This window comes from Calidris pugnax, unplaced genomic scaffold (assembly GCF_001431845.1).
Source record: "Calidris pugnax isolate Ruff unplaced genomic scaffold, ASM143184v1 scaffold180, whole genome shotgun sequence".
In the NCBI taxonomy this organism is placed as follows: Eukaryota; Metazoa; Chordata; class Aves; order Charadriiformes; family Scolopacidae; genus Calidris; species Calidris pugnax.
In genome coordinates this window covers 177,299-189,183 of record NW_015090916.1, presented here as the reverse complement: position 1 = coordinate 189,183, position 11,885 = coordinate 177,299, and the positions used below count along the sequence as shown (strand labels likewise).

Here is an 11,885-nt window from a genome sequence, read left to right as displayed (position 1 = left end):
CCCCCAGCGCCCCCCCCCGCCACCTGGAGGGGGTCCTGGCGAGCCTTGGCCAGCTGAGAGGCTCGGGGACCACCGGGCAGGCAGCCCCCGACTGACCCCCAGGCCAGTGCCACGGCCACGGGGGACTCTGCAGGAGCGGCCCCCCAGCCCCTTCCGTGACCCCCCGGCCCCCAGCCGGCAGCCCCCCAACAAGGCAGTCCTGGAGCCCCGGCTGCAGCCCCCTGAGAGTCCCCGGGCGGCCCGCAGGAACATGGAGAGCATGCGGGAGCTGCCCCCACTGAGCCCCTCCATGTCGCGACGGGCTGCCAGCCCTCGGGCGGCCCCCGACACCCCCTCCCCACAGCCCCGGCTGGGCAGGGAGGTGCCTGGTAGTCCCCGCACCAGGCGCAAGGGTCTGGAGGAGCTGAGGGGCTCCAGCAGTCCCTCACCCCCACTGCCGGCAGAGACCCCCCCGCGCCGCCCCAGCTTTGGCACCTGCCTGAGCCCGGCGTACGGGCTGGGCTCCCTGGCCGTGCCCTCCCCCCGGCAGAGCCCCCGTGCCCCCAGGAAGCCCTTGGGGGACCCACGGCCACCGACGGGGCCACGAGAGCGCAAGAACAGCATCACAGAGATCAGTGACAATGAGGACGAGCTGCTGGAGTACCACCGGCGGCAGCGGCAGGAGCGGGTGCGGGAGCAGGAGATGGAGCGCCTGGTGAGTCCTGGGGGTTCAAGGGTGGGATCACCCCCCCCTTTACAAATGCCTTTCAGCTTTTGCTGCTTTAAGCCCCTGCCCTCGGCTCTTGGGGATTTGCCGCAGCTGCCAGGCTGCCGGATTATCTGGGGGGATTATGGCCAGGAGCGGCCCTCGGTGCACAGCAGCTCTGCGGGTGCACAAAGCCCCGGCTCGCGGAGCCCGAGGACACCCGCGGGGCGGGCACGGCTGGAACCATGGTGCCCTTGGCTTTGCCAAACCATCCACGTCTCACCCAGCCCCACCGGAGCCGCGTCCGCTGGCGTCGGTGCTGTGGTGTTGTGGGCACCACATCTATATTTAGGGGGGACGGAGTTTTTATAGAGGCGGCAGCTGCCTGGGTGGGGTTGGTCCCGTCCTTCTGCCGGGGCCATGTGGCCGGAGCCATTGGCTCAGCCCTGACTCAACGCCCGGCGCAGGCAGCCTGAGTCACTGCCTGGAAATAGCGGCGGCGCTCGGTGGCCGCCTGTAATTAGCCCGTCTCCAGCTCCGTGCATGCCTGGCTCCCGCGGGGGGTCAGGACTGTGTCGGGCTTTGCAGTGTCCCCAGCCCATCCCGGTGTGCAGGCGACCCCACATCCCAGCGCCCACCATCAGCACGGGGTCCAGCAGGCTGTGCCGTGACGGGCACTGTGATGACTGTTCTTCCCCGCAGGAGCGGCAGCGCCTGGAGACCATCCTGAACCTCTGTGCCGAGTACACCAGGACGGATGGTGCTGAGGCTGGTGACATGCAGCGGCTGCTGGCCGGCGAGGCGGACGCTGGCCGACGGGTGCCCAGGGGTGCCGTGGCTCCAGGCCGTGCCGCCAAGGAGCTGCAGCAGAGAGAGAGCCTGGAACGGTCGGACGAGGAGAACCTGAAGGAGGAGTGCAGCAGCACCGAGAGCACCCACCACGAGGTGAGGGGACACCTCTGCCGTGCTGTGTCACACTGTGCCATGCTGCGCCACGCCATGCCAACCTGCCCTCTCTGCAGCACGAGGAACTGGCGGGTCCCCGGTCCAAGGAGGCGCAGCGGCTGGAGGAGGAGCGCGCTATTGTCCTCGGCCGCCTGGACCAGCTGAAGGGCCGCCTCAAGGAGCTGGAGCAGCAGCTGCAGGAGACGTCGCGAGAGGTGAGGGGACGGGGTGTCCCGGCAGTCCCCGTGGCCCATTGCCACGAGCCGGGGCGGCTGTGCTGACCTGCCATACCTGTGCAGGCGGAGATGGAACGGGCACTGCTGCAGGGCGAGCGGGAGGCAGAGGCGGCGCGGCTGCGTCAGGAGCAGGAGGTGGCGCAGCAGCTGCAGGAGAAGCTCGCCGGCCTGGACGCCAGCATCCGCAGGGAGCGGGACAAGGTGAGTCCCAGGACAGGGCTCCCCAGCGGTGCCATGCCCACCCCAGTGCCCCACGCTGTGGTGTTCCCCTGTGGACATGTTCTCCTGTCCCTGGGCTCCGTGGAAGTGTCGAGGAGCATGCCCTCCGGGTTCATGTTGTGTGGGTCTGTCTGTCCGTCCTTCTTCCTGGGACTGGTCCCCAGCCCTGCTGGAGGAGGGCAGGGATGATGCTCAGACCACATTTTGGCTGCTGTCCATGCATTGCGCCGTCAGGGTCTTGCAGGGAGTCTCTGTGCGCGGGGCTTTCCTGGACAGGCAGCACCGACCCCTTGCCAGGGGGCTGGGGCAAGTCCCCCTGATCTGCTGCCCCTGGGGGTGTCTTTATGCGTGATGGTGGCCACTGCCATAGCGTTCGGCTCACTGGAGGTGGCCGGGAAGTCGCTGCGGGTGTTTCACTCGGCTCGGTGGCTGAGGAGGGGTCCCAGCCCCTTCCCCTGGAGTTGTCTTTGGTGCAGTTGCTGCCATGATCTGCCTGCTGTGCCGAGGACACCCGTGCTGTGGCATGTGGCACGCTTATCCTGGTTGCTGGCTGTCCTGCAGCCTTGTGGGCAGCGTGGCACCATCCTGGGCGAGCTGCTCCGTGCTGGGAGAGCTGCCGGGACCTGGCAAGCTGCAGCCCAAGGCTGGGGTCCCGCTGTCGCTCTGGGCTGCCGTGATGCAATGCCAGTGTCCTTGGGGTCTGGCCGACCCCGTGGCCAGAGGTGCCCGGGCTGTTTGGTTGCCCGTGGCTGGGCAGAGCTGCCTCCAGCGCCTGCCAGTCGTGCCCCAAGGCGTTTTGGGGTTTTGTTGTGGTTTTGTGCTTTGAGCCCTTTGCAGGCGTGGAGCAGAGGCAGGAGAGGAGCACAGGGAAATCCCCTTCCCCACCTCGCTGCTGGCCTAACCTCCCTCTTTCCTAACCCTGCACTAATTGCACTAACGAGGCCTGCTCTGCAGTCTGTCATCACTCTGACATCCCTGCAGCCCTGCTCCTGGGACGCCCATCCGTGCCAGCCCCGTCTCCCCCCTGGCATGTCCCCCCATGTCCCTTTCTGTGTCCCCCCATGTCTCTCCCTGGGGCCAGGGCTGTGTCTTTGTTCTGCCCGGGCATTGCCGGCAGCAGGGTTGTACCCCTGTCCCCCATTGTCACTGCCATCCTGTGGGCGATCCCCTCCCTCGATGGATGGGGTGGCCCGTGGACCCCCAGCCCATGTAGGGGACCTGCTGTGCTTAACTGGCAGCATCCCGGAGGGGAAGCATCAATTAACACAGCTAGTTAGTGGTTCAGGGGGTGCAGCCGTTAGCAGGATGGGGATGGCTTTATCCCTGCTGTCAGCACCCAGATTTTGCTGCCTGTCAGTGGGTTTTGGGCACGGGGGCGCGGGGCTGAGGCGAGGGCTGGCCGTAACCCTTCTAACACCCCCAGCCAGGGTCCCCACAGCTGTTGCTCTCTTGAGCCCCCATTAGATGCCAGTGATGCTCTTCCCCCCTGAGCCCCCTCTTTTTCCAGCTGAGCCCCTCTCTAACTCTGCAGCTTCTGCATGGCCTGCATTTGAGAAGTGTGTTTTCTCTCTCTCTCTTTTTTCCCTTTTGCTTTTTTTTTTTTTTTTTTTTTTCTTTTTTTTTTTTTCCCTCGTCCTTGGTCACTCTTCAAATATAATTAAAATAGCAACATAGTAATATTGGGAAACAATGACTGTATTTTTCTTCACATAACTTCACAGTGTACAATAATAAACCACACAATTCACTGAGCATTAAAGCCATTAACCAAAATTGCTCTCACCATGAGGCAAGGACTTTACTGTCAAGATTAACATCATATTCCCATGAGCTGAAGAAAGCCTTTACTGAGAATGAACTTTCATAAAAATACAGTGGGACAAATCTGTATTTTTTGTGCAGATTTTATTCTTGGAGATAATAAGAAAATATTACCCCACAGACTATTTCTTCTCTTCAGTTGCAACACCTAAAATAAAAATAAAATATTGCTCTGCAACATTTATCATCCAAAACTGGCAGCAGTACATGTACATGGCAATACTACTACTCTCCACCAAGACTTTCCCTTGTTATAGCATTATCTTTTACCTCAGCATGCCCCAAGTATTTTCAAAAGCAGCAAACCCTTTAACAGCCACTGAAATGAAACAACCTCTACTGTTAAATACACCTATTTGACATTTCACTGCAATATAACTAGAAATTCAGTTTAGAAGCATCAAAGAATACAACGTTGAAATGCAACTACATCAGTTATTTTAACCATGAGCATATGTAAATACCCACAAAAATGATTTTGCCCTATAACCAGGTAGCATTTTTATCTTCTGAAAATTGCCACAGGATCTTCAATAACCATAAACTGCTTTAAAGTCCATTTCACATCTCATCCGAAAACTCGTGCCTCCAGTAGCAAAATAACTTTTGACACAATGCCTGGGCAATGACTTCATACTGAATGAGACACAAAAGTCAAATCAATCAAAGGTGATTCACTTCCAGCCTACCAAGTGAGCATTTAGCTCTTCCAGTAGTGGCTTTGGAGTGCTGATAATGCAGCAGGAAGTGGAGTGCTGTGCAGAGGTTATTACACAAGAGCAGGGAGAAAGACTTTTTTTTTTTTTTTTTTTTTTTTTTCTTTTCCTTTTCTTTTTTTCCCTCTGTCTCATTCTCCCCCGATTCAGGAAAGGGCAAAGGTTGATGCTGAAAGGAAGGAGCTAGAGCAGCTGCGGGCGCTTTACCATGAGTCGAGGAGCCACCTTGATAAGTGCCCCGAGTCACTGCGGGAGCAGTTGCGGGAGCAGATGCGAAGGGTCAGTGTCTCCCCCCACCCCTCCCGGACCATGGCCCACCTCCCTCCGCTCCAGCTTAGGCCGGCTCTTCCCCACCACCCGGGGCCGCACCGGGAGCCTCGCGCCCGGGATGGAGGTGGCTGGCGCCGGGCACCGCCGTCCTGGTAAGCTTGCCGCTCACCCGGGCCCGGATGCTGCCCTGCAGAGGAGGGGGAGCCCAGGGGACCCCTGGCTCCTCCTGGGGCCAGTTCCAGCTATTTCCTGCTAGCGTTTATTAACATGTTGCCGTCAGTTTACATTACTGCCGGGCCGCAGCATTTTTTCCCAGAATCTGGTATTTTCCAGTGGTGGCTGACCTTCCCCAGCCCACGGCCGGCGCTTGCCTGGCCTCGCTGTGAGGACAAACCCACCGTCCTGCAGCCAGCTCAGGGCAGGGACCAATGGCGTGTGGCAGGCAGGGGTGGTGACGGGGTGGTCCTGGTGCTCCCAAGCCCTCGGTGGCCACCACGTGCCCCGGCGCAGGGTGGAACGTGTCCCTGCGGGGAGTGCGGTGCAGTGCTGCTGGGGCGGCACCAGCACACCCCGAGCTGAGCGCTGCCAGTGCTGGGAGGATGCGCTGGTGTTTCTCTGGCGCGGTGCTGGTCCGTGGGGGCCCTGCTGCCTGCCAGTGTGGTGACGCGGGACCGCGTGGTGGTGGTGGTGATGCCAGCACGTGGCGTTTTGCCGCCTGGACGTGGTTCAATGGGCGCAGCTTGTCTCTGAGGGCTGGTGAAGCCCATCTGCGGCGACCCCCATGTCTCAGGGGGGTGTTGGCTCTGACCCAGCCAGTGCCCGGTGCCTCCATCGCCTTCTCCAGCCGGGCTGAGGGTGTCGGTGAGGTTGCTGGTGCCGAGCGGGAGGGAAAGCCGCCTGCACAGGGCACCAGGGACAGGCTTTGCCCTGGTTCCCATTCCCAGCCAGCACTGGGACGCAGGGGCACAGCAGGAGGCTTTGCTGTGGGAGACCCCTCTGTGAGAAGCGGAGGTGGCTGGGCAGGGGAGTGACCCACCGTCCCCTTCTGTGCCCAAAGGAGGCGGAAGCGCTGGAGACGGAGGCCAAGCTGTTCGAGGACCTGGAGTTCCAGCAGCTGGAGCGGGAGAGCTGCCTCGAGGAGGAGCGGGAGGCGCGGGGCCAGCAGCTCCTGCAGAGCCGGGCCGAGTGCCACCGCAGCATCGCCCGCAGGAAGGTAGGGGTACAGGGGCAGTGGGTCTGGCTGAGCCCCCCGCCTGGGCTCACCGGCGGCCGGCTCACCCCGCTGCCCCCTCCCCAGGAGCGGGTGGCCGCGCTGGACGCCCAGGCTGCCCAGATGCGGCTGCAGAGCGCACAGGAGGCCGAGCGGCTGGGCAGGGAGAGGAACGGGGTCCTGCAGCTCCTGCAGAAGGTAATGTGGCCATCAGGGGGTCGACGTGAGCTCCCCAACCCTGGAGACAAGGTCACGCCGGCTCCTATGCTGACAGTCGGGGTGAGACTGGGGGGACTGGCCATGGGGGTGCCATAACCATCCTCTGCCTCTGCTCTCACCCTCACCTCACGCTCAGGAGAAGGAGAAGCTCGTGTCTCTGGAGCGGCGATACCAGCTGGTCACAGGTGGCAGAACCTTCCCCAAAATGTCCTCGGCTCTCAGAGAGGTAAGTGGGGAGAGGGGGGGATGGTCTCTAGGGCTGCTCTGCTGCCACCCCGAGCCACTGTCACCAGCGGGGGTGAGCCTGGTGCATCGCAAGCTCTGTCCTGTGGCTGCTCCTGTGCTCCAAGCACCTTCTGGCTGAAGCCGGGTGCTCAGAGCCCCTCCATGGGGTGCAGAGACTGTCACCAGGGAGGGAGGGAAAGGCAAGGAGCTGAGCTGGGGAGCAGCAGCATCACCCTTCTGGGCTGCTGAGGTGCTGTGTGGGAGCCCTACAGAGTCTGGGCTTTAGCCAGTGGCTCAGAGCTGAGAGTGGCACTGCCTGGGCTCCTGTCCTTGCCCAGAGCAGGTGTGGGGTGTCTTGGTGGAGGATGGCACAGTGCTCTCACCCCTGCCCGTGGTGGGGCTGCTGCTTCTGCTGCCGCACTGCCTGTGCCCACCTTGCCCACGTGGTCTTTGCCCTCCAACAGGAGACCCTCCGTATCTCAGAGCCTTATGAGCTGTTGGAGGGAACTAAGTCCCCGAGCCCCCTGCCCGCAGCGGCCGCCTCCTTAGCTTCTCCTGCTGCCCGCTCCTGCCCCAAGGCACACGAGGTAACAGGACTAACTGCACGTGCTTGCTTGCTTGCCCCCTCCTCGCCCCAGCCGCCGCCAGACACCTTGCGTGCACTAACCTGGCCATCAGGGCAGCCCCAGGGCACATGCCGAGGTGGCACAGCCAGGCATTTGGCAGTTTGAGCGGTGGCAGCTGCGCCCATTAACGCTCAGCCCCCCATTTCAGGTGCTCTCCTGAGCCCGCCGGGCACCCTGGCTCCCACTGCCCCCCTCAGTTTTCACCTCGTGGCACAGGCATCCCTGTGCTTCCCCCTCACCCGCTGGCCAGGCACCTCCTGACAGCAGCCTTTAGGGTCCTGCTAGCCTGGCTTCCCCAAAAAAAGAACAAATCCCCAGTTTTAGCATGTTTGGTTTAGAAAGGAAGTGGATTTTAAGATGTCTTGGAGCAGCTCAAGCTGTCGCACCGGGGAGGGTTTGTGGCCAGGGACCCTGGGGGACCCTGAGATGTGGGTGATGGGAACAGGGGGGCCTCAGCAGGGCAGCTACAGCCCAGCCCCAGCGAAGCTGCACCAAATGGGGCTGGGTGCCAGGACCCCCAGCTCAGTTCGGGCACCCCACTTCCAGCACGGTGCCGTGTGTGCAGAGGCTGCAGGCAGGGAGGGGGGCAGCGAGGCAGGGAAGGGCTGGGGCATGGGGAGACGCTCCCGCTTTGCGGTCAGCACCATGGTGCCAGCGCAGGGTCTAACTCTCCTCCTTCTCCTCCGCCGTGGATTTCTAGGAGTACATGAGGCTGTCTGACGTTTTCAGGTTCTGCCGCAATGCACCCGGCCCCAGCCCGGACACTAAAGCTTCCGCTGCTGCCCCTGCTGCCGCTCAGCGCTCTTTCTTGCTTGCTGTCCCTCCCACAGCCGACGAGGTACCCGCTCCAGAGCGTCCTCGGGTTTGCTCCCGGGGGTTGCCTGCCCTGTCCCGGGTGGTGAGGATGCTGCAGCAGCCTCCCTGGTGCTCAGAGCCCCCCTCTCTGTCAGGCTGGGGGACTCGTCCGGCTGCAGTGAGCAAGGAGCAGAGGCTGGGGCTGCCAGGTCTCATTGCCAGGGAGTGCTTCTCACCGGCTCCGGCTGGGCTTTGCCCTGTGAGGCGGCGGCAGCAGGGCTGGGGAGCCGAGTGGATGCCCAGAGGGGCAGGAGGGTGGCCCTTTGCCTGTCTTGGCCACCAGTCACTGGTGGGGACCATGCAGAGCAGGCAGGGGGACCTGAGCCAGCGCCTGTCACCAGGGCAGTGGGCACCACCACTTTCCCTTCCTGGGGACATGGCACTCTCCTTTGGGGACTGCTTGCTGCCCTATGCCTGCTTGCCCTTGCTCAGAGCCTCTTCTCCCGGTTTAATCTGCTTCTCTCTGCCCAGTACGTGACCGTTGAGCAGCTCTCGGGCATCCTGGGCAGCCCCCGTGTTCCTGCCGCTTCACCGCTGGGCTGTGCCCCGCCGGCTCCTTCATCCTCAGGCTGCACCGCTCCTCCTCCTTCTCTTCCTCTTCCATATCTCTCTTCTCCCTCCGTCTCTGCAGAGGTTCGTGCCCCGTTTCCCTCCCTCTGCCCCTGCGCTCTCCCTGGGCTGTGATGGGGATACAGGGGAAGGGCTGAGCCGCAGATGATGCTCTAACCCACCTGCAGACCCCTTGCTGCTCTGCTGCTGCTTCACTGCTTGCCGCGGTGTGGGGCAGGGGGTCTCTGTGCCCTCCTGGTGCTTCCATCGGCTCTCGCCGGCCCCATGAGCAGCAAGGGGGTCCCAGAGCTGCCAGGACTCAGCCAGGGGGTGTGTGGGGTCCCCAGGGGTCCTGTTCTGGTGGTGCAGATCCAGGCAGGGATGCTCCAACCTATCTCTGTGCATCTGTCCCTCTGGCCATGTTTTGCCCTCCCTCTTCTCTCACACTGCGTCTCTCTCCAGATGGAGCAGCAGCTTCCAGGGGTCTCTGCGTGGCCCCCAGCTCTCGATTTAGAGAAGTGGTACCAGGAGGTCATGGCTGGCTTTGAGACTTCCTCCTCCTCTCTCTCTCCTCCTTCCTCCCCTCCTCCGCTTCCAGCTAAAGCTCACTCCTCTCACAAGCCTCTCCAGGTAATCCCGGCTCTGAGCAGCGCAGGGACCTTCCTGCCAGGCACCGCAGGGGCAGAGCAGACCCATGGCCGGCAGCCACTGCCTCCCCTCACTGCACCCCTGCCAAGATGGCACCGACACCGGGGCAGGGTCTGGGAGGGGATGCTCAGCCCCACTGACGGCTTCTGCAGCCCCCCATTGCCCCTCTCACCTCCCTCTCTCTGTGCCCAGGTCTATCGTGCCAAAACGGAGGGTGACGCTGGTGCCCTCACCCCTCGGATGAAGAGTGGGACCCCCTCCTCCTCGCAGCTCAACCTCTCCGTGCTGGGGCGCAGCCCCTCGCCCAAGGTACGGCTGCCGGGGAGAGCTGGGCATCGCGCGTATCCGGGCACAGCTCTCGGGCACCCAGTGCCACCCCCTGTCCCTGTCTCTGCTGCTGACCCCCTCCATCCTGCCCAGGGCCCCCCCAGCCCGGCGGGCAGCCTCCCCCGCAACCTGGCGGCCACGCTGCAGGACATCGAGACCAAGCGCCAGCTGGCCCTGCAGCAGAAGGGTGAGCTCTGGCTCCGTGGGCGGTGGGGCTCTGGGGGACGCTTCCCCCGCTGCCATGCGGGCCGTGGAGGTGGCGGTGGCGCTCCGGCGGGACGCGGTGCCTCTCTCACGGTCTCTCGCTTCCCCCCCTCTCTCCCTCCCGACCCCGACGGTGCGTCTCCAGCCGAGCCGCTCCCAGCAGAGCCCTCACAGCCGGGCGATCCACCAGGTAGAGACGGGGGGCGGCTGGGAGTGCCTCGAGCGGCCCGGAGGCAGCAGCATGGCTGTTTGCTGGCACCTTCTGCCATGCGAAGGAGGGGCATGACCAGCCCAGGACCCCGGGTCCCTCTTGGCATCTGCTTAGGGACAACCCTCTGCGTCCCTGACCCGTTAACGCTTTGCCCAGCCTGGCGCATGCCCCCCTTGCCTGCCGGGATCCCTTCCTCCTTCCCCGGAGGGATGCTGCTTGCTGTGCTCACCGGGGAGTTGGAACGGTGGCTCCCACCACCTCACCCTGGCTCCTGCAGCGTCTTCTGCCCGCGCTGTCCCCTCGCCCACACTGCCTTGGCTCTGAGCGTGGCGTGCTCTGCCATCATCGTTGTCTTCTCCCTGTGGTGCAGGTCAGCAGGTGATTGAGGAGCAGAAGCGGCGGCTGGCGGAGCTGAAGCAGAAGGCAGCGGCCGAGGCTCAGTCCCAGTGGGAAGCCCTGCACGGGCAGCCCCCCTTCCCCACCGCCTTCCCCCCACTCGTCCATCATTCCATCCTCCACCACCACCGGCCCCACGGCGCCGGGCCCCGGCCTGAGGAGCTGGACCACGCGTACGACACCCTCAGCCTGGAGAGCTCAGACAGCATGGAGACCAGCATCTCCACCGGCAACAACTCCGCCTGCTCACCTGACAACATCTCCAGGTAGCCCTGGGGCCAGCTCCCCTGGCCGAGGGCCAGCCTGCTCTGCTGGCCATGCTGCTGGCCCACGGTCCTTCCCGCTGGGATGGCAGCTCCTGCCACTGTCTTGCAGTGCCAGTGTGATGGATGCAGGGAAGATCGAGGAGATGGAGAAGATGCTGAAGGAGGCGCACGCGGAGAAGTCGCGGCTGATGGAGTCCCGGGTGAGCGGGGGCTCCGGGGGGCACCTCGGCCGGGCAGTGGGTCCCCCATTGCTGGGGCTGATGCCTACACGTGCCGGCAGGAGCGGGAGATGGAGCTGCGGCGGCAGGCGCTGGAGGACGAGCGCCGGCGCCGGGAGCAGCTGGAACGGCGGCTGCAGGACGAGACAGCGCGGCGGCAGAAGCTGGTGGAAAAGGAGGTCAAGCTGCGGGAGAAGCACTTCTCCCAGGTGCGGGGTGCATGGGGTCCCCCATCCCAGCCTGACCCGTGAGGTGGACCCAGCTCCCTGCCAGTGTGCCGGGGAGACACAGCTCTCTGCCGACGGGCTTTGCAGGGCTGTGTTGCTTTTCCAGGCGCGTCCCCTGACCCGGTACCTCCCCATCCGCAAGGAGGATTTCGACCTGCGGCTGCACATCGAGTCCTCGGGGCACAGCGTGGACACCTGCTACCACCTCATCCTGACGGAGAAGATGTGCAAGGGCTACCTGGTCAAGATGGGTGGCAAGATCAAGTCTTGGAAGAAGCGCTGGTTCGTCTTTGACCGCATGAAGCGCACCCTCTCCTACTACGTGGGTGAGTCCCTGCACTGCCCCACGCCATGTCCCACTGCCCTCTCCCCATCCCCTCGTCCCCCCTCCCCCCCAGCCCTGTGGTCATCACTGGTTCCTTCCCTCGGGCAGATAAACATGAGACGAAGCTGAAGGGCGTCATCTACTTCCAAGCCATCGAGGAGGTTTACTACGACCACCTCCGCAGCGCGGCCAAGGTGAGAGCGGGGCATTGCTGCTGCTGTGGGGTGCACTGGGACCCCCCCCGGCATTGCTGTCCCCCCCATCACCCTCCACTGTGTGGGGGGGGTGGTCAGTGGTGGGGATGCTCCCTGTGGTCCCCTATCCCGGGGTGTGGGGGGCAGGACGCAGGCGGAGGCGGGGCACACAAGACATCGCTGACCCCGTCCTCTCCTCCCCCCCAGAGCCCCAACCCCGCGCTCACATTCTGCGTCAAGACCCACGACCGCCTCTACTACATGGTGGCCCCCTCGGCCGAGGCCATGCGCAT

General features: G+C 63.4%; 1 protein-coding gene across 1 annotated transcript in view; it reads left to right on the top strand.

Moving 5' to 3' along the window:
• PHLDB1 (pleckstrin homology-like domain, family B, member 1) overlaps positions 1-11,885 on the top strand; it is a 19,170-nt gene that overhangs the window by 6,752 nt on the left and 533 nt on the right. Inside the window, exons 7-27 of the mRNA XM_014949508.1 lie at positions 33-694; positions 1,388-1,630; positions 1,708-1,845; positions 1,930-2,067; positions 4,773-4,901; positions 5,950-6,105; positions 6,190-6,300; positions 6,458-6,547; positions 7,011-7,133; positions 7,873-8,010; positions 8,499-8,660; positions 9,039-9,206; positions 9,417-9,533; positions 9,645-9,738; positions 9,901-9,945; positions 10,337-10,628; positions 10,738-10,828; positions 10,909-11,055; positions 11,180-11,399; positions 11,507-11,592; positions 11,800-11,879. Of these exons, the coding sequence (XP_014804994.1) occupies positions 33-694; positions 1,388-1,630; positions 1,708-1,845; positions 1,930-2,067; positions 4,773-4,901; positions 5,950-6,105; positions 6,190-6,300; positions 6,458-6,547; positions 7,011-7,133; positions 7,873-8,010; positions 8,499-8,660; positions 9,039-9,206; positions 9,417-9,533; positions 9,645-9,738; positions 9,901-9,945; positions 10,337-10,628; positions 10,738-10,828; positions 10,909-11,055; positions 11,180-11,399; positions 11,507-11,592; positions 11,800-11,879 (3,430 nt within the window). The remainder of the gene's footprint in view (positions 1-32; positions 695-1,387; positions 1,631-1,707; positions 1,846-1,929; positions 2,068-4,772; positions 4,902-5,949; positions 6,106-6,189; positions 6,301-6,457; positions 6,548-7,010; positions 7,134-7,872; positions 8,011-8,498; positions 8,661-9,038; positions 9,207-9,416; positions 9,534-9,644; positions 9,739-9,900; positions 9,946-10,336; positions 10,629-10,737; positions 10,829-10,908; positions 11,056-11,179; positions 11,400-11,506; positions 11,593-11,799; positions 11,880-11,885) is intronic.